The sequence below is a fragment of the Agelaius tricolor genome, unplaced genomic scaffold (assembly GCF_023055355.1).
Source record: "Agelaius tricolor isolate 1412-34295 unplaced genomic scaffold, bAgeTri1.0.p SCAF_26, whole genome shotgun sequence".
Lineage (NCBI taxonomy): Eukaryota > Metazoa > Chordata > Aves > Passeriformes > Icteridae > Agelaius > Agelaius tricolor.
Window position 1 is genome coordinate 7,600,800 of NW_027269286.1, and position 27,528 is coordinate 7,628,327.

Genomic DNA, 27,528 nt, shown 5'->3' on the forward strand with positions numbered 1-27,528 from the left:
AAAAACAGCTTTTTCAATTTTTTTTCTTTTAATAAAGGTCTTTGGAGATTAATGTTTCTGACTGAATTATAAAAAAGAATGATTTTAAATGGATGATAACCTTATTGGAAAAGATGAAATTATTATATTGTGGCTCTTCAAATAAGCTTGTGGGTTTTATCTTGTTCCCAGATAACATCCATCTAGATTCAGTAGAGCCCTCCAGTAAAATAAAATGAAAAATCACCATTTCTTCCTGTCCTTTTAAATAAAAATTTACTGAAAGTAAACTCCTCAGGGATTTAACTTAATGGCACAAGTGGGAGATTTATCTGATTTTTAGCCACATTTACATCTTCTTGGAAGAAAGGTAGATGATTTTATTCCTCATGGTGGCCATTGGTCTCAGTGAGTGCAAGCTTTTTTGACTCTATCTTTTTGTTCAGACTAAACTCATAGACTTTGAAAGGACTCTGCAGAAATCTCAAGTAACTTTGTGAGATGGGAATTGCATTCATCTTTTCAAAGCAGCAATGCCTCTGCCATCTGTCCTTCCCACAAGTACTTCAGGGCCTACTCTTATTTCCTGCTAGAGCTTTGTGCCCTCTGTATGCACTTTTCTTTCTGCATCTCTCACATCTACTGCTCAGAATGAGAACAAGTACAGACACAAAAGAGTTTTGATAACTTTTATGCATGATTTTATATGGGGCTTTAGGAGCAAAGTCCACATGGAGAATTGATTTGCTCATAAATTAACAGCACACTTCCAGGATTTTTTACAAGCACTTTACTGTGTTTAAAGGCCACAACTGGACAAACAGAGTAACCTACAGGCTACCTCAGGGAGCACAACAAGCTTTGTTCAGGCAGTGTCCTGCTGGCATCCTTTAACTCTGCTTTTATCTTTCTTGGTCAGGAAGTGGGGTGGGGGGGAAGGAAATGCTCTTCCCTGTCCCACGTGCTGCTGCAGTTCTGTCAAAGCTCTCTGATAACAAGGGAGTGAGAGAGTCTGTGGCACAGAAACTGACACAGAGATCCACCTCACTCACCTCACTCACATGGAGGAGATGGCAACCATTTTTTAAAAGAAGATTTCTTTTAACAGTTTGTGATCTGGCCTGTAGCACTAGTGAGGGTCTGAATATGAAAGTACCAGTAGCATAGTAATTTCTGTGACCTCTAGTCCCCATGATATTCTGATGTATGTCTTCAGAACAAAGGATGTATTTTCTTATTTTCTTCGAAAACTGGTTCTTTTTTTTAAATATTATATGACTTTCATTTTCTATGAGTACATGTCAGAGTAAAGATCTGCTTATATAGAAATGTGTACACCTTCTGTAGAAAGGGAGAAGGCTCATTTTCCATAAGCACAAAGCTTATACCACTACTTGTTGTTCTCAGACCTTGAAATATCAAATGTCAAAATCATCTGAAAGACACCACTTGCATTAATTAGAACACCAGTAATCTACTTGCAAACGTTCACCTACCTCTGAAGATGAGATGGTTTGAGCCTCAAGCCATAAATTTTTGCACAGATTTTTTCCAATTGAACCTGATGAACAGTGTGTTAATGTTTGTATCTGTTCCTATTATTTACAGTGTCAGGGTTGTAATGTTTCTATCACTCAAGTGATCCTTGAGTAGCTCTAATAGAAAAGGTGGGATGGGAGGTGAGAGGATGTATGATTACCCTGCCAAGCTAAGGATCAGCCTCAGTCTGAAGCAGACTGTGTATGCAAGCTTGCTTGCTGAGGACATGAGCATTGAGGGCAGAACAGATCAAAACTGACAGTGAGTTTGGGGAGAAGAATACAAGAACATTAAACTGAGTTATTTGCACTGTGCCACTCTGAAACTTCCCCAAGCTCTCCCCTCTCTCTGCAAAACCATAAGGAACAACTTCCCATACCAGCAAAATGAAGTCACAGTCCTGTTTGGTTTAAGAACTTTTTAGAGGAAAATGCTGGCTAAAATAAAAACAGCACTAAGGAAAGGGAAACTTTGCAGTATCTAAAAATAAAGGCACACCACTTCACAAGATTGGTTATTGCATCTGTCCAGAGTTTGGAATTCCAGACACTGGGGTCGGGAGGTCACCCAAAGGTTACTTTTCTCCCAGTCAAGAACAAACAGAGCGGAATTGCACACCAACGTCTTCTCCCAGCCCACTTGAAGAGTTGCCAGAGCTGCTCTTGGATGTGTTCACAAGTGACGCAAAAATCTATTCTTAAACACAGACAGAATATACATCAGTCACTTAGCACAGAAGGAAGCCATTAACATCAAAAGGGGTGGAGTAGAGAAGCTTTTTATACTACCAACTGCTCTCATAAATTTAACACTAAGTGGAAGAATGTAATTGATTCATATGTGTTCTTTATCTCACGTGGAAGGCTAATGCTGTTTCAGAATTGTATAAATGAAATATGGCAGAAAACCAAAATCCCAAGCAAATGCCCTATTTTTTTTTTCCTGAATCACATTTCTATAATTTTAGTTTGTAATACATAAGCAAGCTTCTTTTTTTAGAAATATTGAACTTAAACTGAAATTCCCAAATGCTCCAAATAACATGATAATATTTTAAATACTTTACCATATTTAGCTTCAAATTACTGTCATTATTAAAGCTAACTCTCACAAATATTTCTGGTGAAAGTATGAAGAGTACTCAAAGAGAACAAAACTGCTGTGACTCAGATTGTTCATATTTGTTTTATTTAGGGGAATTCGTGGGAATTTACGTTTTACTTCCTTAACGTCTATTGTGCGTTATTGCACATGTTGTACGTAGGCAGTTTACTTTTAGTAAGTCCTTGCAGAACCTAATGTCCTTGCAGAAGTGAACGTTTCCTTGAATGGCAAACAAAAAATTGAGCCCAAGGCTTAATTAACTTATTCATTTGTACCTTTTGAATTTCATTTGATGCAGTTAAGGCTGGCCCTGAATGCTTATTGTCTTGAATTCTTAGTTAAGCACATTAGGGGCAGCTATAGCACTTTGCAAAAAGAAATGTTTAAAAAACCCCCATAATTTGATAGCATGTATATGACCCTTAGGCATCAAGTAACAAATGAGAAATCTGAAGAAGTTCAAAATTTAGCACACCATTTTTCATGTGATGGAGATTTGCACCATCCCATCTGATTCTTGTCTCCATCCTTTTGAGTCATCCTGCTGTCCTCCAACAGCTGTCCTACCTTTGGCACTATAAGCTGTCAGAGAGTGCAGGTCACAGAAGGATTGTCACACCCTGGGATGTTTAATATCCACAGGCTCTACAGTATCAGAAGTATGAACTTGGAGAGAAAGTACTAAGCCATTTCTTCTTTCACCAGTTTGTCACCTTCAGTGGGACTTAAGCAATAGGTACAACAGAAAAATGGTAAGAAAACATAAAAACTGAAATGAGGTATTTTAGTGACTTGATAGAACTAATTGGTATGTCTCTTATCTGTAGCTGCATCTTAGACATGTAAGCCATATTAATCCAGTTTCTAGATGTTATACAGAAGTGAATGTGAGATGTATAGATAAAATGCTGTGGAAAAACTGTAGTATCATTCCAGCTCTTGCATGTACTTAACCTCTTCAGTTTCTCTATGAACTTCGAAATGAACCAAGAAAATCCAGCCTACGTTTTGCAACAAGATCTTAATCGTCTTTTCAAAATTCCATGAGTGGCTCAAATTGCAAAAGTGCTTCGGATAGATTTGTTGCAGTCTCTTAAGCAAGCCTGAGACAAAGGTGGATTTGCTTTTCATTTTCAGAGCAATGTTGTGTTGTTGCTGGATACAAGCAACGGTGCCCTTCGCCGACTTTTGCTCTCACCAGATGTTCAAGACTCTCCCAAGAGAACATCTTGGTGGAGCAACAAGGAAGAGAAGGTGAGGAATAGCACCTGCCCCTATTATACTAAGTTCTTTTAAAAGCAAATGTCAGTATTGAAAAAACAGGATCATTAAGTTTTTCCTGGTTTTACAGCCCAAGCATTTATTTAATTGTTTACTCTTATGTATGTCTAAATGTCTTACACATAAAATAGCATTGTTATGGACTAGTGACATAAAAAATATAAATAAATTTTCTGAAGATACATGTCTTTAAAATATCCCTTTTAAGGGCTAGAACTGGAAGTAATGGAACATTTTGTTACAATGAATTATGTCCAACATAATGAACGCAATTATGATACAAATTATGACTCGGAACAAGGCAAACTAGGTAGCATTTTGAGAGGTAATTAAAGCTGTGGATTCTTCTAAATAAATGAAAAAAAAAACTAGTACACTTTCAGAGGAGTCAGGGAAACTCGCTGGGACAAATCTAACAAACACTGATTGTCCTATGATGTATGTTTATACAGAGCAACTACAAAATGTGCCGAGAGTTTTCACACAAAAACTGGCTGGTATTCTACAAAGAAACAGGGTAAGAGTAAATTATATCCTTATATCAAATTGATTTAAATCAGATCTCCTTGTGTATATCCCTAACTGATTATTCTTTTCTTGGCTTCCAATTTTATAGAAACCACCTTATTGTACTGGATGTACTGGAGGGTCAAACTCACACCATCTCACTTCCAATCAGTCTGAAATCTGTTTTCCTGGTGGCTGAAGACCGGTGGCTCTTGGTGGAAAATGAAACAAATAAGTTAGTTCAGCCTAGTTTTCTCAATGGCATTATTTCTCGTTTGTGTCTCATTTGTGTTCAGGAGTTTCACTTCTGGTCTCAAACTTGTTTTTTTCTGCTTGTGAAACTGGCTGGACTTAAAAAGTTGGTGTTTAAGATGCGGATTTGCTGTGGCAAAAATGCAAATAGACTTTTAGAGTGGGAAATGAAGAGGATATTCCAGCCTCTGAAAGTCTAACTATCATACATGTGGTAATATTAATTTTACTAAGGTGATATTGACCTTTAGAAATGAGAATGTTGGTGGACCTATCTCTGGAAATACAGGCATGTAGTCCAGAGTTAGTGCCTGCTTCCTTTACTTTCATGGTCACATGAAAGAAATGTTACTCTGCTGTCTCATTTTTATAAATGCACAGCAAATGAAAGTGTATAAATAGTTGCCAGAAGACAAATCTGCTATTTGCTGGCTTACCCTTTCCTATCTCACAGATGTTTGGCAAATTATATTTGGTTTTAGCAAAAGGTGTTGATAACCTTGTTTATATAAATGGAGAATGTTTTCAGTGTTTCTGAAGATAGAAGTCCTTGTTTAGAGTGACAAGTTTAATCAGGAATTATTATAAATGTGTATCTTTTCAGGAAATTTCTTTTAACCAAGCATGCCCATATGGAAGCTCAAGGCAGTGAGGTTTGCCAGCTGCATGCATTGAGTGAAGAGCCAGCTGACATGGGATTTGGCTTAACAACAGGTACTGAATGCAAGCTTGGCTAGTTCCTTTTTTTTTTTGTTCTTTTTGTCATTTCTGCTTGCAGCTGCGCAAACAAGACTCTTTAAAGATCTGAGTAACCATCTCTCCTATTCTGTTTTTGCCCCCTTATCATGTTTGGTTAATAATAACAGCTTTTCTCAAGGCATGGCGCATTTCCATGCTCAAACTTCAACTGGTTTGAATAAAGCACTTTTGTTTCATTTGAGCATTCAAGACCCTCAGTCATGGACTTTCAGGAAACAGACAAGCATATAATATAGAAAAGGAAGAAAGATGACTAGGCAGGTATTAGAACAGGAAAAGAAGGGAACAAATATACCAATGGTTCCAGGCTGTAGACTGTTGCTGGTCTGCTACTCACATTCAGATGAGGTAGAAAACATTTCCCAACCCTTAGAAAAATGCAAACCACCTACGGTTAAAACAGAGCAGAAGTCACAATTTCTGTGCTTCTGTTGATGCAGGATGCCATTGGGGCCATCACACCTGTGTTAAAAGATAGGGGGAGTTTGATCAGCAAAACTCCCAGATGGTGCTAGGCATTGAGGCCTGTCTTAGTTACACAGTAAGGCAGAAATCTGCAATGATCATCATTCTGCGTGGTAAGATCTATCTATCTTCAAATCTGATAACATTTTCAACCCTGAACATTTGATCGCGGTGCACAAAATCTTTAGTGTTCTTGGTTTAATAAGACTGGAACTATATGTGCATCCCATCTAACATATGTTCATAGGTTTTGGTCATTACATATCAGAGAGACAGAGGAAACAAACAGAGAAACCACTCGATATCTCGTAAAGAAGGAACAAGTTTTGTTCTGGTTCTTGTGGCTAGCATAAATAAGAAAAATGAGATTAACACAGTGTAAACATGGTACAAACAAATATTATTGACAAATAAAAGGGCTTCATTTACATAAACAGCAACCAGGTGGATACCAAAAACTAACCATAGCCTAAATATCCAGAATCCTTTTTAACTCTTGTACAGTTTACTCTACCAACTTATCAAGTGCTATCAGAGCACAGTAGTTTCCTTCCTCTTACTACCTTATTTAGAAACCATTCTGGAGTATCATTCCTCAGATGGACAGAAATGTTATTATAATTTCCAGTCTCAAACTATTTGTGGGCAGTTTATTGCTACATGCTTTCTGTGCTATTTTTGTGCTTTGTTATCTTGTTTCTTCTCTTCCAATCTGAAATGTTACCATATTCCCTGTCCACCTTTTTCTAAATCATCCCGCTAACCCCAAATGTAGCATCTTCAGTCTGTTCTTGTTCTTTGGGGCAGAATCTGTGGCAGGAGAGCTAAAAAAAGGTAGACCAGTGTCGGTTTAATGCTGATCCAGACCATTTATCCTTTGAGGGAGGAAAGATTTCTCCCACTGCCATGTAAACAAGATAGTCTTGTGCTCATCAAAGTGGAAACAGTGCAGAACTAAAGATAGCAGGTTCTGTTGGGCTGTGTTGGTAATTTGAGGCAAGGTTAAGGGCTTTCACAGATGCACAGAATAAAATTCAGCTTTTCTTAGCTTAAAGACAAAGGAAACCAAACCATTATTCAACAGAAATGCATTACAAATTACAAATAACATTATTTAAATTACAAAGACAGCAAGAGAGTCACCAAGAAATGTCACATTGACACTTACCTGTGCAAACCTATGTTTTGCCTTCTGGTGCATTTGCATTATAACAATTTTCAATGAGAACACATACTGTTTTGTTCTATTCCGTAGGCTTCCTGCCTCATTTGTACAGCAGAGAGCAAAATTAAGTGGTATAAGGAACTATAAAGCTAGTATTTCCTGATTTTAAGTACTTGACTTTACTTTATAAAAATAGGATTATTTCCTTCTCCTCTGTGTTATAGTATAGTATAATCAGATCTTCTGCTTTTTAGTAATTTTATGCTCAAAGTAATAGCCAATGTTCAGTGCTCAGCACTCTTACAGTTAATATCATTTCCTATTGCACATCTGGGTTTAATGACTTTCATTTTGTTGAATTTTCCTGTTTAGTGTCTGAATTGTGTGTGCCTCATGCAGTTTCAACTGACCAGCTATCTTCAGAAAACCTCAGTGCAGCTGTGGGACAAAAGATCAGCTCCCCTAACAGGATCTTCTCAGATGAGCATAATTATGCTACTATTGTCATTGGTTTCCCAGACCTCTTGGTAAATACTCAGCATTATTGTACAATGAAATAATACAGTCTCATTTATTCTGCAACCCGTTAAGTACCTGTTTACCAAATGATTTGAAAAATAAGGGAATGACAGCAAGGGAGAAATTCATGTAGTGTACACCATTTGTTATGGTAGTCTAATCTAGAGGGATATAGGTGTTTTTTTAGGTAATAAGAAATGGGACAATACAATGTCTAGCACAGACAAAACATTTTTAGTAAGCTCTGAACACTGCTGGCTAGAGTAATATTTTCTAAATCATGTCTTTTTACAGTTTTTTAATTAAGCATAACCTCTGAGAGAAAGGATATCTATATAATTTTGAACTGTTCAGTGTGAACTTCTTGCCCAGTGTGCAGCAGGTAGCAAGACTAGATCAAGGAAAAAGAAAAAAACAATACAGAAAATTATAGCAAAACTATAAAGCCCTTTCACTACTGAATAATGTAGCCATGTGTAAATACGTCATGTAAGTGTGCTCACTGCCATGACACAGTTAGAAAAGGATCAGAAAAGAAAGTGAAACTTAGCAGTCTAATGACTAGGGCTGTTGCAAAGAGTAAAAGCAAACTCAGGGGAAATACAAGCAGTGTGTTTAATTCTTTGGACTTTTTTAATATTTGCCTCCTAATGGTACATAAAAAGGGTAGTGATTATGGAATAAATAATTGTATGTCATGTTTGTTTGATAAATTGGGGCAAATTATAAAATGTAACTGTTAACAGACATGAATAAGCCAAATGACAGAAGAAAATTCTTTGCAATCCAAAATTATTCAAAAATATGTTTTGTCAATAAGACTGTCTCTGCAATTAGCTTTTGATTTTTCCTTGATTTGGTTTTATATTATCAGATGGTTTATTCAAGCTGTTCATATTACTTACAGTAGATGTGATTTTTTTGCTGGAAAAGGGAGGTGGTCTAGAGGAGGGAGGACTAAAGAAGCTGCACACTTCAATACTAACACACCAATGTAAGTGGTGAAGCATTTTTGGCTCTGCCTGATTTAGAATGAGGCACCATCATTCCTCATACATAGTTTTAGATATCCATATGAATTTCAAAGCAGGAGTGCTAAGGGTTGATGTAAGAGTGATGGGGCAAAACTTCAGGTTCAGTGTTCAGTGCTCGTGATGTAGGTGTTTAGTATGAACAAGGTATCTGAGCTCTTACTTGTAATAGCAGTGCTCAGTTGACCAAACACTGAGACCTTGGAGATGATTTTTTCACCAGACTCTTTCAACCACAGTGGGAGATGAAGCCACTGGCTTTCATGTAGAGACCTACACTTCAATCTCTGAACCTGGAGCTAAGTCCCAGCCTTATTGCTTATCTAATTAATTACTGGAATATCTATTTGCATTTGTCTATATTAGTGGAAACCTAATAGGTTTTTTACATGGTTTAATTCCAAATCAGGTTATTTCAATGCTTTCTGTTCCTGGTTCAAGTAAAAAAAAGTCAATTCAACTTCAGATCTTCAGAGCATCTTGATGCCTAAAACTCATGTAGATGGTTTGTTGGTTTTCACCCCTGTAGGAGTTTTTGATGACAAAATAATCCAGGTCATTCCTTGTCATGTGGTAGCATAAGAAGTAACCACAATAGCCACATTTGATTGGAAATTAAATAAGAAGTGTAACTTATCAAGAAGTGTTTGTTCTTAGATTCAATAATAGGGATGTTTTCTTCAGTAGACACCTTCTCTTTTGCAGTCTCCCAGTGAAGTGTATAGCTGGAAGAGAAACTCCTCTCTGAGTCATAAACGTGCTTCCCCTTCTGATGCACTTTATTATGGAGCCCAGAGGAAAACAGGAGCTGCAAAACAAACCAATTGTGTTACTTTATTGGCTTCTAATCAAATAGTCCGAATTTTAGCACCCGGAGATGTGCCCCTGAAAGACATTTACCCAAAAGGTAAGAGGTTCATATTCCTGTGCTGCAACACACTTGTTTTTTGTTTTGTGATCTGCTATCACTCATTAATTTTTCCAGAATGTTCCTTAATAGTCACAGAGCAAGCATTTGAGAAGGAGGGAGTGTAGTTGCACTTAGTTTTAAAATTAATTTGAGTCTTATTAGCATGCTGAATTATACTTCTGAGGAATTAACAGGATGTCTACACTGTGGATATCTCAGTAGATGGGATTTCCTTCTGTCTGCAGAGGAAACCCAGTAATAGAAGATAATTATTCCAGTTTAGCAATTGGCTTTCACCAATATTTCCAGCTTCTGCTCAGTGTCACACAGAGATGCAGCAATAAACTTATTGTATGACTAAATCAGAATTCTATCCCCAGCAGGGAAAATAGGAGAGGTTATTTTGGGAATGCATGTGAGCCTGTCTACTTCTTTGTCTTTCTCTTCATACTTTCTCAATATTTGCACTTGTTTTGGTGGGGATGTTGCAGAGGATATCTCTGCCTCAGCCTTTAAATCTCCTTTTATGGACCTGTTGTCCACAAGTTTATCTGGTGCCTCTCTGAACCTGTGCATTTCCACAGCAAACTCACAAGTTCATGATTTTTTGTGATCATCTGATCTCTTACCAGGTTTATCAGGTGCCCCTTATTCTAGCATTGCAGGCTTCAGTGAGTAACAATTCTGCATTCACCTTAACCATCGCCTTCATGACTAGACAAGCTTCAGTCACTCCTGCCTTCTCTCCAAGCTGAAGAGACCCAGACTATTTAGTTCTTCTCCTGTCCAAGAGAACCTTGCATGAACAACATTCACATGCAGGAAAACCATCCTCCCTTCTGACACTAATAAAGCAGGTGTAGACTACAGATCTTCAGACATTTTTGTGCTGCCGTGCCAAGCTTTCTGTTGTCATTATAACTTTAGCTTCTTCAGTCAATAACTGAAAATACCCCAATTAGTACTAAACAACAGCATTTGTGAGTTTTGCATTAAGTACCTTTAGGAATCTCCAAAGTTTACTATCAAAAGAGAAAATGCCCAAAATATTTGTGTATGGTAGAATGGCTTGATTTCATCAGCACAAGAAGCTATTCCTGATTTAGTCTCTCTGTGAACTCTCTGACCCAGACTAAACATTTTTATTCCAAATTAACTCAAACAGAATGAACAATCTAATCTGCCTGTCCTCATTTAACACAGATGAATTTCCCTATGTAGAGAAACCTTTTTATTTATTACCAAGAGGATAAAACATTTACTTGACTAAAGAAACCAAGTCAAGGATATCAACAAGGTAGAAAACTTCAGTTACCTCCTTTTGTAACTGAAGGAAAGATTACCTCTTAAAAAGATTAAAGTTAATAAAATTAGTTGGAGTTAGAATCTTGGAACTAATTATACAACTTCAGGCTGTAATCTTCTCATACTTAATAAAATGCAGAAGGGTCAGACTGGGTCACTTTTTTCAGGCTTTCACAGAAAAAAATAAATCAGAATCAGAAGTAGATGTTTTAGAAGGTAAGTCTTCTGAGCTTTTTGTTAAAATTATTTTACTAATCTGGGAGTGAGGGAGGTATCTTACCTCAGTGCTTCCAAATGATACCTAAATTGAGATCTTGACTACTATTTCTAAAAGCCTTTAAGTTGCTGTGCTATATAACACCTTGTATTGAAAGGTTATTATAATTAAAAACCAGGGGACATTCTTCATGAATCCAGGATACCAGTAACCTGAGCTTATTATCAGTCTGAGAATTGGTTTCTGTCTGACCAAGCAGTTTAATATTTTTCTCAGCTGTAATGAAATATATCTATGAATAGGGATTGATAGCTTTAAATGTATAGAAAATTGTATGAGGTTTACACAGTGCTTTATGGCTACTTAAGTTGAAAGATTTCATGCCTTGAAGATCGTTATCATTGATTTTTCTTTTCTGAATGATGTTTTAATTTTTTAATTACAAAGACTAATTTTAACTGAATCATGTTTAATGTAACCTTACTGATTCAATTAAATAGGACCTAAGCAAAACTCTAGGTCTTCTGTTCCATAGCTTTTTTCAGGACTTTTTCAAGACATTTCCATTTAACAGTTAGTGGCTGGATTTTCTAGTGGAGGAGGAGCTATGAGGGAAATCCTGTGGTGACCTGTGGTACTCAGCATGTCATGAAAAAAATTGAAAAATTAATTAACAATGAGGTGACAGCTATTCATTGTAGGAAGGATTTACCATGGAAAATTATGAGAAAGACTACAATTCTGAATGCAATAGAAATAACAGGTGAATTTCAGTATAGATGAATATGTGGAGAAAGAAAAAATCCTAATTTTGCATCATAAAAGATGGGGATGATGAGAACCTCTTAAAAGCATTATTTTCCTTTCACAAGAGATGGTTTCATTAAGATAGCAGTTCAAAGCTCAGTAGCACTTGAAAAAATCAAATGAAATGTTAAGAATTACTAGGGAAGAAACAGAAAAAAGCTGAGAACGTCTCTGTGCTGTTGTACAAATCCACGTGTCCTTAACACTGTTCAGTTTTGGTCCTCCGTCTCAAGGTGGGAGAAGGCTGAACTGGGATAAGTTCAGAAAAAGACAAGAATGAGCAAGATTGCATTGGCCAACCCTCCAACATGTGAAGATAAGATCAGGAGAGGTACATATGGTAGAGTTCTAGAAAAACATGTATGGCATGGAGATGTAGAAAAAACCAACAGTTTTGCACTCAGTACCAGAGTTAGGGAGCAGCTAATGAAGCTCTTAGGAACTTCATCAGAACAAACAAGACATAGTTCTTCATAGAGTACTAACCTGTGAAACCACTTCCCAAAGGATGTTGTGAATGTTTCTTTTTCCAAAAGAAAACTGGACAAACTCCTGGAAAGGTAACTAAATGCATAGATATAAAACAGACAGCACATTCAGTTTAAGAAGCCCCTAGACTGGAACTGGTTGGTGGCTTGAGGAAAATACCATGTGCACTGTCTGTTTTTACACATTTCAAGCACCTAACTACTCTTGGAGACAGGATACTAGATTTGAGGGACTTAGTACTGCCCTTGTTATGGCACAAATCAAAAATATTTCCAAGTGAAAAAGGGAAGAGAGGAAAAGAGAAACATGTGTCTTTTGTGCTCACTTGGAAGGTAATAAGGTAGTAGCCCTTATGATCCCCATTTGAGATTCTGTTTTTGCAACCTTCTTTGCTGGGCTGTTGTTTCTTTTGGAGTTCACCTCTCAGTCTCACTAATTGACAGAGTATTTGATTGAATACACATTACTTGCTACCAATTGCTGCTTAACAGTCTTGGTCTCTTGAAATTCAGTGCTGCTTATTCCTATTTGTGCTCCATTGTTTCTGTATTGGAAACCTGTAGTTACTTACCTGTGAAAGTTGTATCTTTCCCTGGGAGGTGGTAAAGGGAAGCAAAGGCATCCTGCTACATGAAATCAAGTATGTGTATGTCCCTTGAAGTTCTTGCACTATTGTCTTCTGTTGCCCTTGAGAAGTTGTTTTATATTTTTGATTTTGTTTCCCATATCTGTCAGATTTTCTTTCTCATCTTCTTGGACAACTGGTCAGTTCTGGCATACAGTCTTCCATTTCTATTAATAATTCAAAGTACTCAGCCAAACTCTAGCATGCTCCAATATGTATTAGTGAAGCTGTTCCAGGAACAATAAGGAAAGAAATATTTGTCTGTATGTTTTATTGGAACTGTAAACCAAATGATAGTTATTTTTGAAAAGAAATTATAACAAGTAATAATTTCCCCAATGTCTGCCAAATAGATGTATGGACACAAAATATAAACTCAGACAAGAGCTCATGGCAAAATCCAGCAAAGAAGAATTAATGTTTATTCTAAAAACAAGACTGTAAAGACGAGGGACTACTTGAGATCTAATATTTACTTGGATTCTCAGCACTTTCTATAGATGAACATAAACCAACACCCTGTTACTGAGTTTGTATCTCTTTGAGTATGACAGTAACTGGAACATGTAGTGTAACACAATGTTACCAAAATAGCCCAGACACATCATCTGGTCCACCTTTTTATATAGGGACAGGATGACAGGATGACACGTGTAGTCTCTTCTTAACTGAGGTTTGTCAAACAATTGGCCTATTGCATTGCTTCATTCTCCTTGTTTAAGAAAAGCTTTTCATGGTATCCATCTTTTCTTTCTCTAAACAAAACTGAATACTTCATGTCACCTTCACTCACTCAGGATAATATCACTCTCTTTATAACAATCTTCTCAATAGGATTTGATGTGTTTTTATAAAAAACCCTCTGTTTAGACAAGAAAAAAATCTTTGCATTTGTCCTTATAACCCATCTGTTCTGACCACTTTGTCATCCTCAGGACTATTTCGTGTCACAGAATGATGGAATAGGTAAGGTTGGAAGGGACAGCTTGAGGTCATCTGATCCAATCTCCCTGCTCAGCAGGGTCCTCTAGAGTATGTTGCTCAGGATTGGGTCAAAACAGTTCCTCTCCAGGGAAGGAAACACTGCAATCTCTCTGGGCATCCAGTTCCAGTGCTCAGTCACTATTACAGTAAAGAAGTTTTTCTCATGTTCAGGTGCTTAATTTTCTGTCTGTTGCCTCTTGTCCTATTGCTTGGCACCAGAGAGCAGAGCCTGGTCCATTCTCTAACACCCTCCCTTTAGATACTGACAGACATTATTGAGGTCCCTTCTCAGTTTTCTTTTCTTGAGGCTGAGCAGGCCTCAGTCCCTCAGCCTTTCCTCATGAGAGAGTTGCTCCAATCTCCTCATCGTCTTCGTTGCCCTCCACTGGACCTGCTCCAGGAGCTCCACGTCCCTTGTGCTGAGGAGCCCAGATCTGAACATTGTGTCTGTTTTCCTTAAAGCTTCATGCCTGGAGCTGTGCATAGCTCTTCTTCTCTGTCAGGCTTTGGCAAAAGAAGAACAAACTGCACTTGTTCATGTCTGAAGTTCACATTTCATCGTCAAGATTCTTGACTGCAGTTCTGGGGCCTAGCCAGCAGTTCTTGTCTAGCATTTAAACATTTGATGGCCTTTTTGTCAGCTTCCTACTCTGCAATCCCTTGTCTTTTTATTGTCTTTAATTTGTTTGATTTGTGTTCTTTCTCTAATTTATTAACTTAGTTTTTAATTCTTATTCCACAGTTCTACCCTATCTAGTTCAGTATCTGCCCTTGTTTTAGATCTTCATCTGAATTTTTAATGTGTATCTTACTCTTCATTACTAACAAAAGAGAGTAACAAAAGTAGTAACAAAAAAAATAGTAACAAAATCTAGGGGAAACCAGAAGTGGTCTTTGGCCCACAAACCTGCATTTTTCCAGACCTCTTTCCCCTGTTTCTGATGTGTGCGATGTTCCCATTTTTATGAAGATGAGTAAAGTCAATAGATGTGCTGCTGTAGGCATGTATACTATGGATATATAAATACATTGGATATGCATGAGGTGCTGCTGTGAGTTATTCTGTGTGCTCCTTTGAATATTAGATCTTATGCTTCTGATCATGTTGGTCTTTTCTGTGTGTGCTCTGTGCAAGCATCGGCACTTCTGCAGGTAAGGTCGGATTCCTTCAGGTCAAGGAGGTGAGAGATACATTGTTTCAGAGGGAAATCTACACTTGATTTCATCTTGTGACAATGACATTTTGTATCCATACTGGGCAGTATGATTCAGTCTTGTGGTTTCTTTTCTGAAAAACTGCATCAATTTACTTCAAACAGATGAAAGTCAGCTCCTAAATGGAAACCACTTCTGGGGCCAGGCACAGTGTACTCATAAGCTGGCAAAAGCCAGTGTAGGCACACAAACACAAATTTATTTCCGAGGGAAGGACTATATATTAGCCATATTCGTTAAACTGTCCATAAACAGAATGTTTAATGCTTGACAGTCTAGGACCTGCAAGTTATAAAATCATTACATGCTGAGAATCTGCCTCCAAAGAGTGGTTCCATTTCAGGGAACAGTGTTTAGATTAGTATTATTGAGAAGTTTTCAAGTGGAAGTCATAAACACAATGTTTTGAAATGTTCCTCAATATGCTATTAAAGTCAGATATACAACTGACATTATCTTCAGTGACAGATCAAAGCAGCAAGGTAGGGACTGCAGTAATGCTTGAATAGTGCTTTTGTGAGCAGAGCTATATTTGTGAGTAATTTTGACATTTGCTGCATAAATACATTTTTCTTTTGTAACTGTGACTGTCTAATTACTCACTATCGTAATAATAAAACAATTCCTTATTTGCAAGTTATATTCCTGTATTGAATATGAAAGCTTATAATTTTCTGACAGGTACTGTATAATAAAATGTTTAAATTTAATCTGCTAAATGCAAATGCAATAACCAGTTAATCATGCAGCTGGAAAATAACATGTTTGTTTGTTTTCAGATGTCACTCCTCCACCAGCTGCTGGATACTTGGAAGTAACAGATCTTAATTCAAAGAAAATCAAATACATTGCAATTCCTGGGTAACTAATTTTATTGAATAGAGCACTGTCATCTTAGAAGAAGAGTAAAGAGAATTTAGTGTCTATTATTACTTTATTATATGGAAATATTTATTTTGATGTGGAAAATAAGACCGATTCATACCTAGTGTAAAATTCTACAAACATTGCAGTATATTTTTGTCAACATAATTTATCTTTTTTTACTAGGTAATACTGATGAAAATGTAGCAATTAGTTACTAAATATGAAAGGTAGCTTTATCTTCTGATTTTCATTCCCTTTGTTCCTTCCCCCTCTTCCATCCACTTTATTCTCAACCCTCTTTCATTATGGTTTGTGGTCTCTATTTTCTTTTCCTTTTTCCCTATCTTTAGGATCAGAGAAAGACAGGCAAAATGATCCAGTGCCAGGTGTTAGGAAACTGGGAATCAAGTTCTGGTCCAATATAAAGTTTACTTTGAAAATAGCTTGAGCTTTTCTGTGGTTCTCCCTTTGGAAAGTATACATTCCCAAGTATTTTATATGATAAATTAAAATAGCCAGATTCTGTGGCTTCTCTTTGGTTTTAACATCTGTCTCTCACAACTGTAGAGAGTGTTTGCAAATGTTTTATTGAATAAAGATATATTTTGGTCCCAAATTGTAATTTTCTACTGTAATAATAAACATTTTTTAAATGGCACTTTCTCCACTTTGCATATTTGAATAGCACATGTATGAAACTCACTCACAAAGAAATTTATATATTTTTTAAGTTCTATTCGCATATTGCTGATTTTGACAGGACTTCTCATTTAAATTCATCCTGGTTCATTAATAATCTTGGGGAAATTCTAATTAATAGAGAATTATTTTTGCACTTTCAACATTTATAATTGGTCCATTGGCCTACATCTTACACAGTCATTCAAAAATGAAAGACATTAAGATAAAAATATTAGGGAATCCCTTTATTTTTCACTAGGATTTTGTAGGAAATATCAGAAATTACAAAGCTATTTTTCAACATTAGGACCCTTAAGCTAGCATTAGGATTTAAGCTGTGTATGGTAGATCTGAGCAGAAGCCCAGATTTTTAAATGTATTCCAGTAAGAACTGATGAGTAAAGTAAGTTTTCATCATATATGAAAACATTCATATATGTATGAATAATTCTCTGTTAAATTCTAGCAACCTTTCTTCCTTCTGGCAAAGTTAGCCCAGTCAAATGCTGAGATAACTCTTTCAGCTGTGTTACTACATGGTGGTTTCAGTCATGGGTAGAAACATATGTGTTGCTCCTTATTATATTTTTGAAAATTATTAGTTTTGCCATTAGTGCAGGTTACCAAGTCATTTATGCATGTAATTAACAGTACTGAAAAATGTATAGATTCTTCCCTGCATTGTCTAAATTTCCCTTCATATTCCATACTTATTAGGCCCTCTCTTTCAGCAGTAAATTTTTGTCAGCAAGCTGATTGTTTAAAAAAGTGCTACAATTCTCTGTAGTTAAAGCTGTGTCATTGTTAAATGAGTATTTAAATTTTAATATTTTATTAAAGCACTAGAGAAAGGTGTTACTCTAAGTTGATGGAAATGTATTTTCCTCAGTGCTCGGATCATGATCTCTCTATTTCTATTTAAGTTTAATATTTTTCAGTTGCATCTTTTAAAATTTTTTATATTCTTAATAGTTTTTTTCCTAAAGATGGACTACTTTTAGATAGATTAGATATGGAGTGTATCTAAACTAGAGCAGTAGTTTTAGCAACATGTTGCCTTTCAGCCTAGTCTTTTATACTGCTTATACAGTCAGGTGTCTTGGTTATGTCCAGTTTCAGTAGGTGGAAAATTTCAGACAAAATAGTGGGTCCACAGGGCTGAGTAACAGTCTCTCATTAAATGAGGATGTAATTTCATTTAATTGTCACCTTAACTACAGAAATACTCATCCCGCTTTTAATTGCAGCTTCAAAAAAAATCATATTAATGTTTTTCAGGTCAAAGTCTCTCTCTCCATATACATCTTGGCTCTCTACAATCTCAGATGCTGATGCCCTGCTGGCACCACTGGGCAAAGTAGGTTTGGTTACTGTGGACATGGGAGGAGGTGTGAGGCTTTGGGAGACTGGGCTGGACAGCCTCCAGCAGTCACTGCAGGATTGGAGGAACATGATTGGCCAAGAAGATGGTCGTCCTGTGCAGGTAGGACTTCACAAAGCTGAACTGAAAAATGTAACAAAATAAGCTATAGATGAGTTTTCAGCTGGGAAAAGGAGTGGAGGAGAGAGCTGTTAAAAAACACTATGAAGTAGAAGTGTACCTATGAGAAAAAAATAATGGACTTTTTTCCTGGAAAAAGAGGCACAGTGGCTTAATTTGAAAACATTTTGTAGCTCCTGTAATTATGGTTACTGACAGACTCTTTGTCTTACACTGTTTGTATTTTTGCCAAATTCCAGCGCAATTAAATGCAAATAAATCCATTATCTCCTACTGATTTTTAACTGTAACTTTACAAATGTAGAATAATGAAATTATTTTTAAAGAAAATTATATACTTTCCCAGAGTTCAAATTCTTGGAAAAAAATATTGGGGTTTTACTTTGAAAAAGAAACTTGAAACCTCGGTGAAAAATGCCTTGAATTCACAGTAGAGCCTTTGGTTAATCTTGATCATTTTCCCAGCTGAGCAGAGTTGCAAGGATCTCCATACAGCCATGTTCTCACATGTTTTCAGCTATCCATGCTGAAAATACACAGCATGTACATGTGTGATGTGTGTGCATGTGAGTATGTATGTATATATGAGTGTTAATGTGCCAGCTAACCTGTGTGATCACCATTGCAACACAGAGGGAACATTCAGGACTCTTCAGTTGCATCTTTAATTAGAATGGGAAAACAGAATGAGTCTATTCAGAATTGGATCTCTCTCTGATTTTGGTTGGGGTTTTTTTGTGAATAAGATATATTAGGCCAAAATGTCTTTTACTTTCTTTTCCCACTCTTAGCTCCCTTTCTACAAGATGTTCTGTGGTTACAGAGACTTGGGCAAGAACTGATGTGTTCTTGTGACAGCAAATGCCATTCATAAAAGTCATGAGAAAAGGAAACTGTTACCCAGTAGCACCTTCATGCTCCACACTTGTGCTTTGCCAGTGCCATGTGCATTACAGTGCAGTAGCACTAGCACCATCTTATGGTCAGATATAGGCAGTTTACAACAGCCAAGGGAGTTTTAATAGTTATTTTTTATTTTTTCCTTTTTTAAAATGACTTGTTATTTTATTCGACAATATTACTATATTGCCAATAATAGCCAACAAATGATTAGACAATACTGTCTTGGAAAGTACACTTCATAAGAAAATTTAAGTCATTTAACTAGAAATCTCAAGTAGCTATTTTAAAGAAGGCTAAGAAGTTGCCCCACAGTCACAAAGCAGTTTTCAAAATCTGCTGTAGAATTCCTCTCCACTGACAGCCTGCCTCACTACTAGGCACACTCCAGGGTAAAGCCTCCTTAGAATATCTTTCTTTTTTCCAGTGTCAAACCAGTGGTTTGTCAGAACTGAAATAACATGCTCTTTTGTTGCCACATTGTATCACAGTACAAGCTGGCTTGTACTGGGCAAATTAATTCAGCTACCCAGCCAGCTCCATAAAGCAGCCCATGGGTTGACTGTCAGGAACTCCAACCAATTATGTTCCTTCCTAAGCTGCAAGCACATCACTGGTCCAGGGTCTGGGGGATGTAAAAGATCAGACCAATGAGCTATCCAGACTGGGTTTTTCAAATTCCCATTATAAAGAAGGGCAGAAGAATAAACTCCCTCTGTTGCCCCATGGACATTGGGAGAGTGGTTCTCTTTGTCTCCGACCCACATCCCCCCACATTCACACTCCGATTTGTGTTAAAGGACTGGAACAAAACCTCCAATGTGATCTTCTGACTTGCATGATTATCACTAACTTCTGTTTCCCTACTTTACTTTTCTGCTTTGCTTTGAATGGAAAGATAATGAGACCTAAGAAGCCTTGTTTACAAAGGCATTGCAGAGCAATAAGAAATAAATTAGGTCTTTTATTTTATGTAATCTTCAATAAGATAATATATATGTAGTTGCTGTGTAAACTCTGTACTTTGCTAATTGGAAATGAAGGCCTTCACCTTTCCTACTTAATTTCTCAGTAGGCCTAGACATAAAAGCAGTACTTTATGAAGGCATTCATTTCTGGAAATGAAAGGATCCTATTACCTTAAAAACGTATTCATGTAGCTTCCCTGTGTAATTGAGCATAGCAAGAACATGTCTCCTGATCCAAGGACAATTACTTTGTTAAAAATGCTGCAGCTGAGTATTTCCTGATACCTATTTTTGCAAAATTGGACATATTTTGCAGCCATGTGTTGATCTGATCATTCAAGTGTATGAAAATTACCTCCCTTTATGTAACGTTGCTTGTGCATGCTTGTGTTAAGCAAGATTTCAAGTCTAACGAGGCTTCTCTAGTTCTTTGACTAAACCCATCATTCCCAATCATCCTGTAACAGAAACTCATTTTAAGAGAATTGTCAGTGTTCCATATATCACCCACCCACCTCCAATCTCCCCTTCCCTTAAAACTGCCATTTTTGCATCCCACAAAACTGTGACAGGCTTAGCAAAGCTTATTATCCCTTCGTGGTGATGTTCTTAGACCAATCCAAGACCTGTCCATGTGGTTGGGAACCACTGATCTGCAGAAACACAAACTCTTTGAGTCTTCCTACCCTTTAGAGAAAAAATAATTAGAAGGCTTTCAATATAAATATAGTTTCAAAGAGTTGGAATCAAATCTTCAGTCAGGCTTCTCTTGGAACTATTGGTACTATCTTCTGCATTTTTGCTTTCACAAACACATTAGCTCTGAGAAGGAGGCTGGATATACATAAGCAATGAAACAGAGGAAAACAAACAGCTGTTCCACTTGTAATCAGTAATTAGGCTCCCTTGATATAATTTGTGGCAATCTTCATAACAGTCAACATTTGTTTTGTATTGTTGACATACTCAGCAGAGTTCAAACTGCTGAAGTCTTGAGGCTACCAAATTAGTTTATCAAAATATGCTATGTGTTTACAGAAGCCTACATTTATACAGGCAGGTCAGAATTTTTTGTCATTTATTGCAGTTTTAAACTCAAAATAATACTATACTATTCTGAAATTATTAAATTGGACTGTCTAAAATACAACATCTAAACAAAATACTGTATTTTCTAAAGCTGTGAGCTCTACTCCAAAAACCATCGAGCTTTTTCACTGGTGTCTCCAACAAAAAGGTCACTTCATTATCAAATATAGGAAGAGAATTTGAAGGACAATTTATTTTTTAAATCTTGCCCTAAAGTTTTGTGGCAATAGGCAGCCATTGATAAGCTTGTGTTTCTTTTTTCATCCAAGGCTTATTGATGGAAATTAAATAGAACAGCACTGATTACATTCTGATACAGTTCAGATATTGTCTTTTAGTGAGCATTATTTAGTGGTATGTCTCATTTAGATAAAGTACAATGCTTACATAACAGAAATTAATAGGTGCATCATTTAGAGGTGTTTCAATAGATGTTAAGGCATTTATTTGTGATTATTAGCAAAAGCATTTAGTTCTGTATTCACTCTACTTAATGTTCTCCTGCTGTAGATTGTTGTCCAAAATGTTTCATGCTATGTACTCAGTATGCCATTGTTTTCAGAAGTCCCAGGACATATCCAAACCTGTAGAGTGCATAAAAATGTACCTAGTCAAAGATTGCAAAAGTTTTCCATCTAGTTGATCCTAATATGTATCTGAACTCAAAATCAGATCCACAGCATTTTTTAAAATCCAAATGTAGTCTTGATCTAGGTAATATCACCATGCAAACTGACATCCTGAAGCTGAGGATAGTCTCCTGTCATTTCCGTACCAAGATTGTCCAAAGAAGTGATCTGATTGATTAAAAAAAAATTAATTCTTGTAAACCAAGACTTTTTAGGGGTTTGAGTGGGGGATTTTTTTTTTTTGTGTTGTTTAATGTATTTGTGGAACCTGCCGTAGTTATATCATCTCCTACATGCATGAGATAGGTTTTTGAAATTGCAGTAGTGCTCTCTGTTTGTGGCTGTACATAAAGGCCTAATGAGTTAAGTAGTTGTGATTGTAACTGTTTTGATTTCCTATGGACTGATCTCTCTCATTTTCTGAGGAAGCCTTCCTCATAAGCATTCAAGTACTTAGTTGGAAATTAATTAATATTTACAACTAAGTGAATAGTTAGCAAAAAAAAAAAAAAAAAGAGAAACTTCTTTCCATTTTCCCATCTTTCTGCTGTTCTAAAACAAGGTCACAATTTCCTGGTACATCCCAGATCTTAAAGGTCAAGGTCTGCTTGTTTTACAGTACACTTCTTTATCAAGGATGGATATTACTTGTGTCCCTGGCCTGTGACAGAGCCCCACTCTAACATAAGTGTTCTGTGTAATGTGTGGTTTTCCTCAGAAAGTTAAAAAGCTGAAACTTTTGACTCAGGTTATGTCTCCTATAAATCTAGGAAACTCAGGTGGGTTTCCTAGATGATTCAGGTTCAGCCAATATGATGTCAAGACCACATAGTGTAGGACTGAGCAGAGGAAAGATATAGCACGTATGAATTGAGTGGGCACCAGCTGTATAAAAATAGATAAACATTTAAAAATAGATAAACAAGTGCATGTGCTGTGCAGAACCTGAATAATACAACACCTACATCATCCCACCTCTCTAGTCTGAAGACTGATGGGCAACACTCAGCTTAAAACATGATGTTGTACCTCTTTGTAGGTGTGTCAGTCCAAAGGAAATGTGTTAGAGAGACACTGACACCTTAGTATGAAACCAGGCCCTTCCAAAGAAAAGGATCAGCCTAGAAACATTTTCTCCCATTTTCTCCCCACTTAGCTTTTGTGACCTCACCTGACGTAAAGGTTGAACTGGAGTCAAAGCTGAGTACACTCCTGAAGTATTCATAATGCCAAAAATCTCACATTTCCTGTTGAAGTTAAAAGAAGCCCAATCACATTGAATTAGGTGAGGGGTGTGCAAATGTAGCTGAGTGTGTATCTTATGTATTCACACAGAGGTACAGGTATATATGCACACACACACACGTGCTCATTTTTTTCCCCAGTTGTCATACCTAGACATTGAAATAGAATTACCTGAAGAGGTCATCATAACTTTGCTGATAGCCAGTCCCACAGGGACTGTATTTCATAATGAGCAAGAATGGAAAGTCAATTTGGATAATGATCATCTTATTCCCTTCCTTGAATAGTCTCATTTATTCCATTTGTATTCCATGCAGCTAATCATGTAGAACTCTACATTAAGTATTCATTCCTTAAGTTAATTCATATGTTTTTATTTTTTTGAATGCATCCTTTTTTTCTCTTGTTATTTTCTGAAGCTGTACTTTAAAGTTCAGGTTAATATGAATCAACCTTATGAAATTTAATTTTTTAGGTTGGATGTTTTTCTAAAGAATAATTAATTCAGAAGTTTCAGTGATTCCAACTTGCTTATGTTTACTGCTCAGAATTTTCTTCAATCTGTACTGATAGTTTGGAGGTTTTTTTCCTTTGTAAAAAGTGACATTGTACTTTATAACATAACAAAAATCCAGCCTTTTCCTGATGTTAAAACTGAACTGGGCAAAGCTGCAGTTCTTGAATCGAGACAAAAGCATGACCTTTAGCAAGAGTGGCTGGTTCTTCTCCCCACCACCCTCTCGTTCTCTATTTTCTACTTTGCACCAAGCAGGCTTTCTGACCACAAGAGGGCATCAGTGGGCCAATAACAGTGATTTCCCTCAGCTTTTAAATACTGTCTGTGCAAACCAAATAAATTATGAGAAATGCATGCAGTGGAGAGTTCTTGCAAGTTTGGAATAACCATATAATGGCATTCTGCAGACCTGCACAGGATCCTAACAATCTCGAAATACTGCAGATTGTAGAGTTATCTAGTCAATAGGTGGATTCCAAGATACAGTTTGATAGCACTTCCAGTTCTGAGATCCATGAGCCCCAAACCCACAGTTTAGTTCTGTGACCTCTTCCCGGGATGTATAGTTTATTCAGCTGAGGACTAGCAACTGTGCCCTTGAAGGAAGGCATCTGAGTATGGGGAAACATGAGACTGGAAAGCTGTGAACTCACAGAGCTAAATAAATGCATATCTCTAAAAGTATTTATGGGATAAAGGAACTCAGAAAAGGATCATTGCCTCTCTGTCAGATACCTTTTATATAAATTTCCTCAGCTTGAGTGAGGCCCTTGTTAGAAGCACAGTACAAACACTTCTAAAATACATTCTCTTTCCTAAGAAGACCTTCCAGTCTAATTGGAGCAGACAGACAGAGCAGGAGGGAAATAACCTTAACTTTCTATTAGAGCAGTCTGATGCAGCACAAAGTTCCCTTTCTTTCTCTGGCCTTCCTGTGGAAGCATAAAGTCCTCATGGGAGAAAATGTTATTACCTCAACATACAGTCTTGAAGATCTCAAAAAGTCTATAGCAGTGCACATTGCTGACATAAAAGCTGGAGCTCCTCACACCAGTGAAATCCTGCTGTCCCAGCAAGACAAATGCATGCTAATAATTATGCCTTTATGTAAGTGGTTCCCTGATTAGTGAAAGAACAAACATTGGGAAAATTTAAATAATCTGATATGTTACACTAATGCCAATTATAAGAGGCTTTCCTTTAGAAAAGAAAACAATGTAGTAGATATTAAATAACTTCTGCCTCTGCTTCTTAAGGACAGCATTGACAAGGTCCTAGGTATACAGAAAATCAGACTTTTGTCCTCCCACATGTAATTTTTTTCAATTTTCATTTTACCCTGTGGTCTTCAGTCTGGACCATTCCAAACTGACATGATGTGTTCACTTATCCCATGTTTCCGAGGGAGGTGTGTCAAAAAAACCAAGCTAGATGTTTTCTGTCTCCTCTGATAATATTTCATAGCGGATTAGAATACTAAAAAGATGATGACCTCACATTTTATAGTTGAATAGAACTGACTAGGGAATTTTAAATAATGACAGAGGAAAATGGGCTTTACATAAGTGTTTACATAACAGAGGATCCATTAGGTGAAATAAATGTATTATATTATCTTATTACTTTATTTAATTTTCCAGCTTTTAAGCCACACACTGTATATTTGTGAGCAAAATACTCTAATGCATCTGCTCTGCAGAGTTTCTGAGTTGATTCTTCAAGTGACAGCACTTAGTTCACAAAAGAGCCCACCGCAGAATCTTGTACAGTGGTTGGTTTTTTTAGTCGATGTATATAAACTTCATTTGCAAGCCAGATACAGCTTTTTATAAGTTTCACTCCAGATCTCCACCTCTACCCCATCCAGATTCGTTTTTCTAAAATACCATCAAAGTTTGATCATGCTTTCAACAATTCTGGTATTCAAGACAAAAGCTTAATGCCTGCCTGAATTTTAAATTGTACTTTTAGAATTAGATATTCGCCTGAGTCAGATGATGCATTAAGCTTTATTAGTTCATTTATTTATTGAACTCCTGAAAAGTTTTACAGACAAGATAAAAAATCAAAATTAAGTCAAATGAAAAAAAGAAAACATATTAAAAGTTTTGTACTGCAGTGCGATAAATGTTTTTCTCATTTCAGGATACAGTTGAAGAAACAGGATGTATTTCACACATTTTTATTGTCTTATCCAAGATTAGACTTGTCTTTTCTGTGGAAAAATTATTTGTGGACTCAATTTTTTGCTGTTGTGAACAGAAATTATGCTATTAATTTTCAATATGTAGAAAAAAGCTGTACATGATACAAGTGAACAAAATAGAAGCCATTAGAGGGGTTTTGCCTGTTTATGCCTTTCTCTCACTAGTTTGTGTAAGCAGATTATAAAAAGTTTTCTTTCTCCCTTTAGCAGAATCAGTTTTATGGTAAACACTTTATGGTAAAGTGTAAAACCACAATGGAGCAGGCAGGTTAGCCTGTTATCTGCCTGATGTGGAACTTCTTTGCTCTTTGAGAAAGTAATGCAGAAATTCATACTGCTGATAACGTGTTAGAGGAAGGTATGTTCTTGTGACCTGTAAAATGCAGCCTAGGATAATATTGGGGGTTTAAGGTTGGAGAAGCTCGGAAATAAAAGAAAAACAATTATTTTGTTTCAGGAAAGCATCAGTCTTTTGCACATCTGCAGAAGTAGATTCTGCATTCCATGGAACACATTTCCTAATCCTTTGTGCCACTGTGGGATGGATTACTTAATGCATTTTTCACATGGAGTACAGTTGTGTTTTGTTACAGTCAAAGTCAATCTTTTTTCATAATAATGTATGAGAGTGAAAGCAGATTTTGTACTGATTTTGATAATGAAATTACCATCTCCCAAATCACCCACAAGGCAAAAATCTACAATGTTTTCCCTTCTTTTCTTGCAATATTCTACTGATACATGCTCAATCTTTGTCTACAGAACTAATGAGGACAGCAAGTTAAAATGCTTTATGGTGTTTTTAGTGGATTTATAGTTGTATAACTAATATTTTTCAGCAATAATTTAGTGCCTTTCATGGAAAGTAACCCATTTTCTTCATTGACTATAAACTGCCTGGTTTAATATGTTTTATGTTAATAGAAAGGCAAAATATCAGATTAACTCTTTCCTTTCACATCTCAGATATGTTATGCTAAGAGCAGGTATCTTCTAATTGGATCTTGGAAGAGTTCTTTTGTTTATGATAAAAAAAAGTAAATGAAGAATGGGATCTTGCCAGCCTACATCTGCCTACTTTCCAGGACTGTCTAATCATGCAACAAATTAAGCTAATGCACACCTTCGTAATTTACATTGAACTGAGCACCTGAATCATACAAATTGTGTTCTACCTCAAATCTTAGTGCATACATTCTTTTCCCTGTTTTCTTCTGATCAACAGTAAGAAACACCCAATAATGCAGTATTATTACTAATAGTAGAATAAGTGCTCGTGAAAACAGTATTTGGGTACCCTAAATTTTTCTTTTTAAAGATTTTGCTCCATAAATATCAGCTGTAAATACTGCAGCTGTGTCCCTGTTTGCTTGTATAATTTGTACACATTTATTCAGTTGTGACACATGAAATCATGCTGGTTGCATATTTAGTAAATGTGATCTATGTGGAATGATCTACTGAATGCTTAGAAGGGCTTAGTAGAGAGATTGATTCCTTGTCACCACATGCAACAAGGAGGAATTCCATTTATTTCTATTATGAAGATGTAAAAGCCTGTAAGGAATGCCCAGCTCTGCTTAAACATTCCCAAAAGGATAAGAAATACTTGCTTTGGGGAGGTTGGAAAAATGGAAATACAGACTATTTTTAAAGTAAAAATTTCATCTCTTTACACCTGCAGGATATTAGCCTGGAATCAAAGTGGTTTTTTTCTGTTTTTTTAATACCTGGAGTATTAAAATAAGCACTGTGTTTTGTGTGAGAGGATT

The 27,528-nt window shown here is 36.5% G+C and overlaps 1 protein-coding gene across 2 annotated transcripts in view; it reads left to right on the forward strand.

The window, feature by feature from the left end:
• VWA8 (von Willebrand factor A domain containing 8) overlaps window positions 1-27,528 on the forward strand; it is a 183,239-nt gene that overhangs the window by 126,479 nt on the left and 29,232 nt on the right. For both annotated transcript variants that reach the window (XM_071448324.1, XM_071448325.1), the window contains 8 exons: window positions 3,760-3,876; window positions 4,356-4,420; window positions 4,520-4,645; window positions 5,267-5,376; window positions 7,424-7,578; window positions 9,307-9,508; window positions 15,933-16,014; window positions 17,980-18,184. In XM_071448324.1, coding sequence (XP_071304425.1) covers window positions 3,760-3,876; window positions 4,356-4,420; window positions 4,520-4,645; window positions 5,267-5,376; window positions 7,424-7,578; window positions 9,307-9,508; window positions 15,933-16,014; window positions 17,980-18,184 — 1,062 coding nt within the window. The remainder of the gene's footprint in view (window positions 1-3,759; window positions 3,877-4,355; window positions 4,421-4,519; window positions 4,646-5,266; window positions 5,377-7,423; window positions 7,579-9,306; window positions 9,509-15,932; window positions 16,015-17,979; window positions 18,185-27,528) is intronic.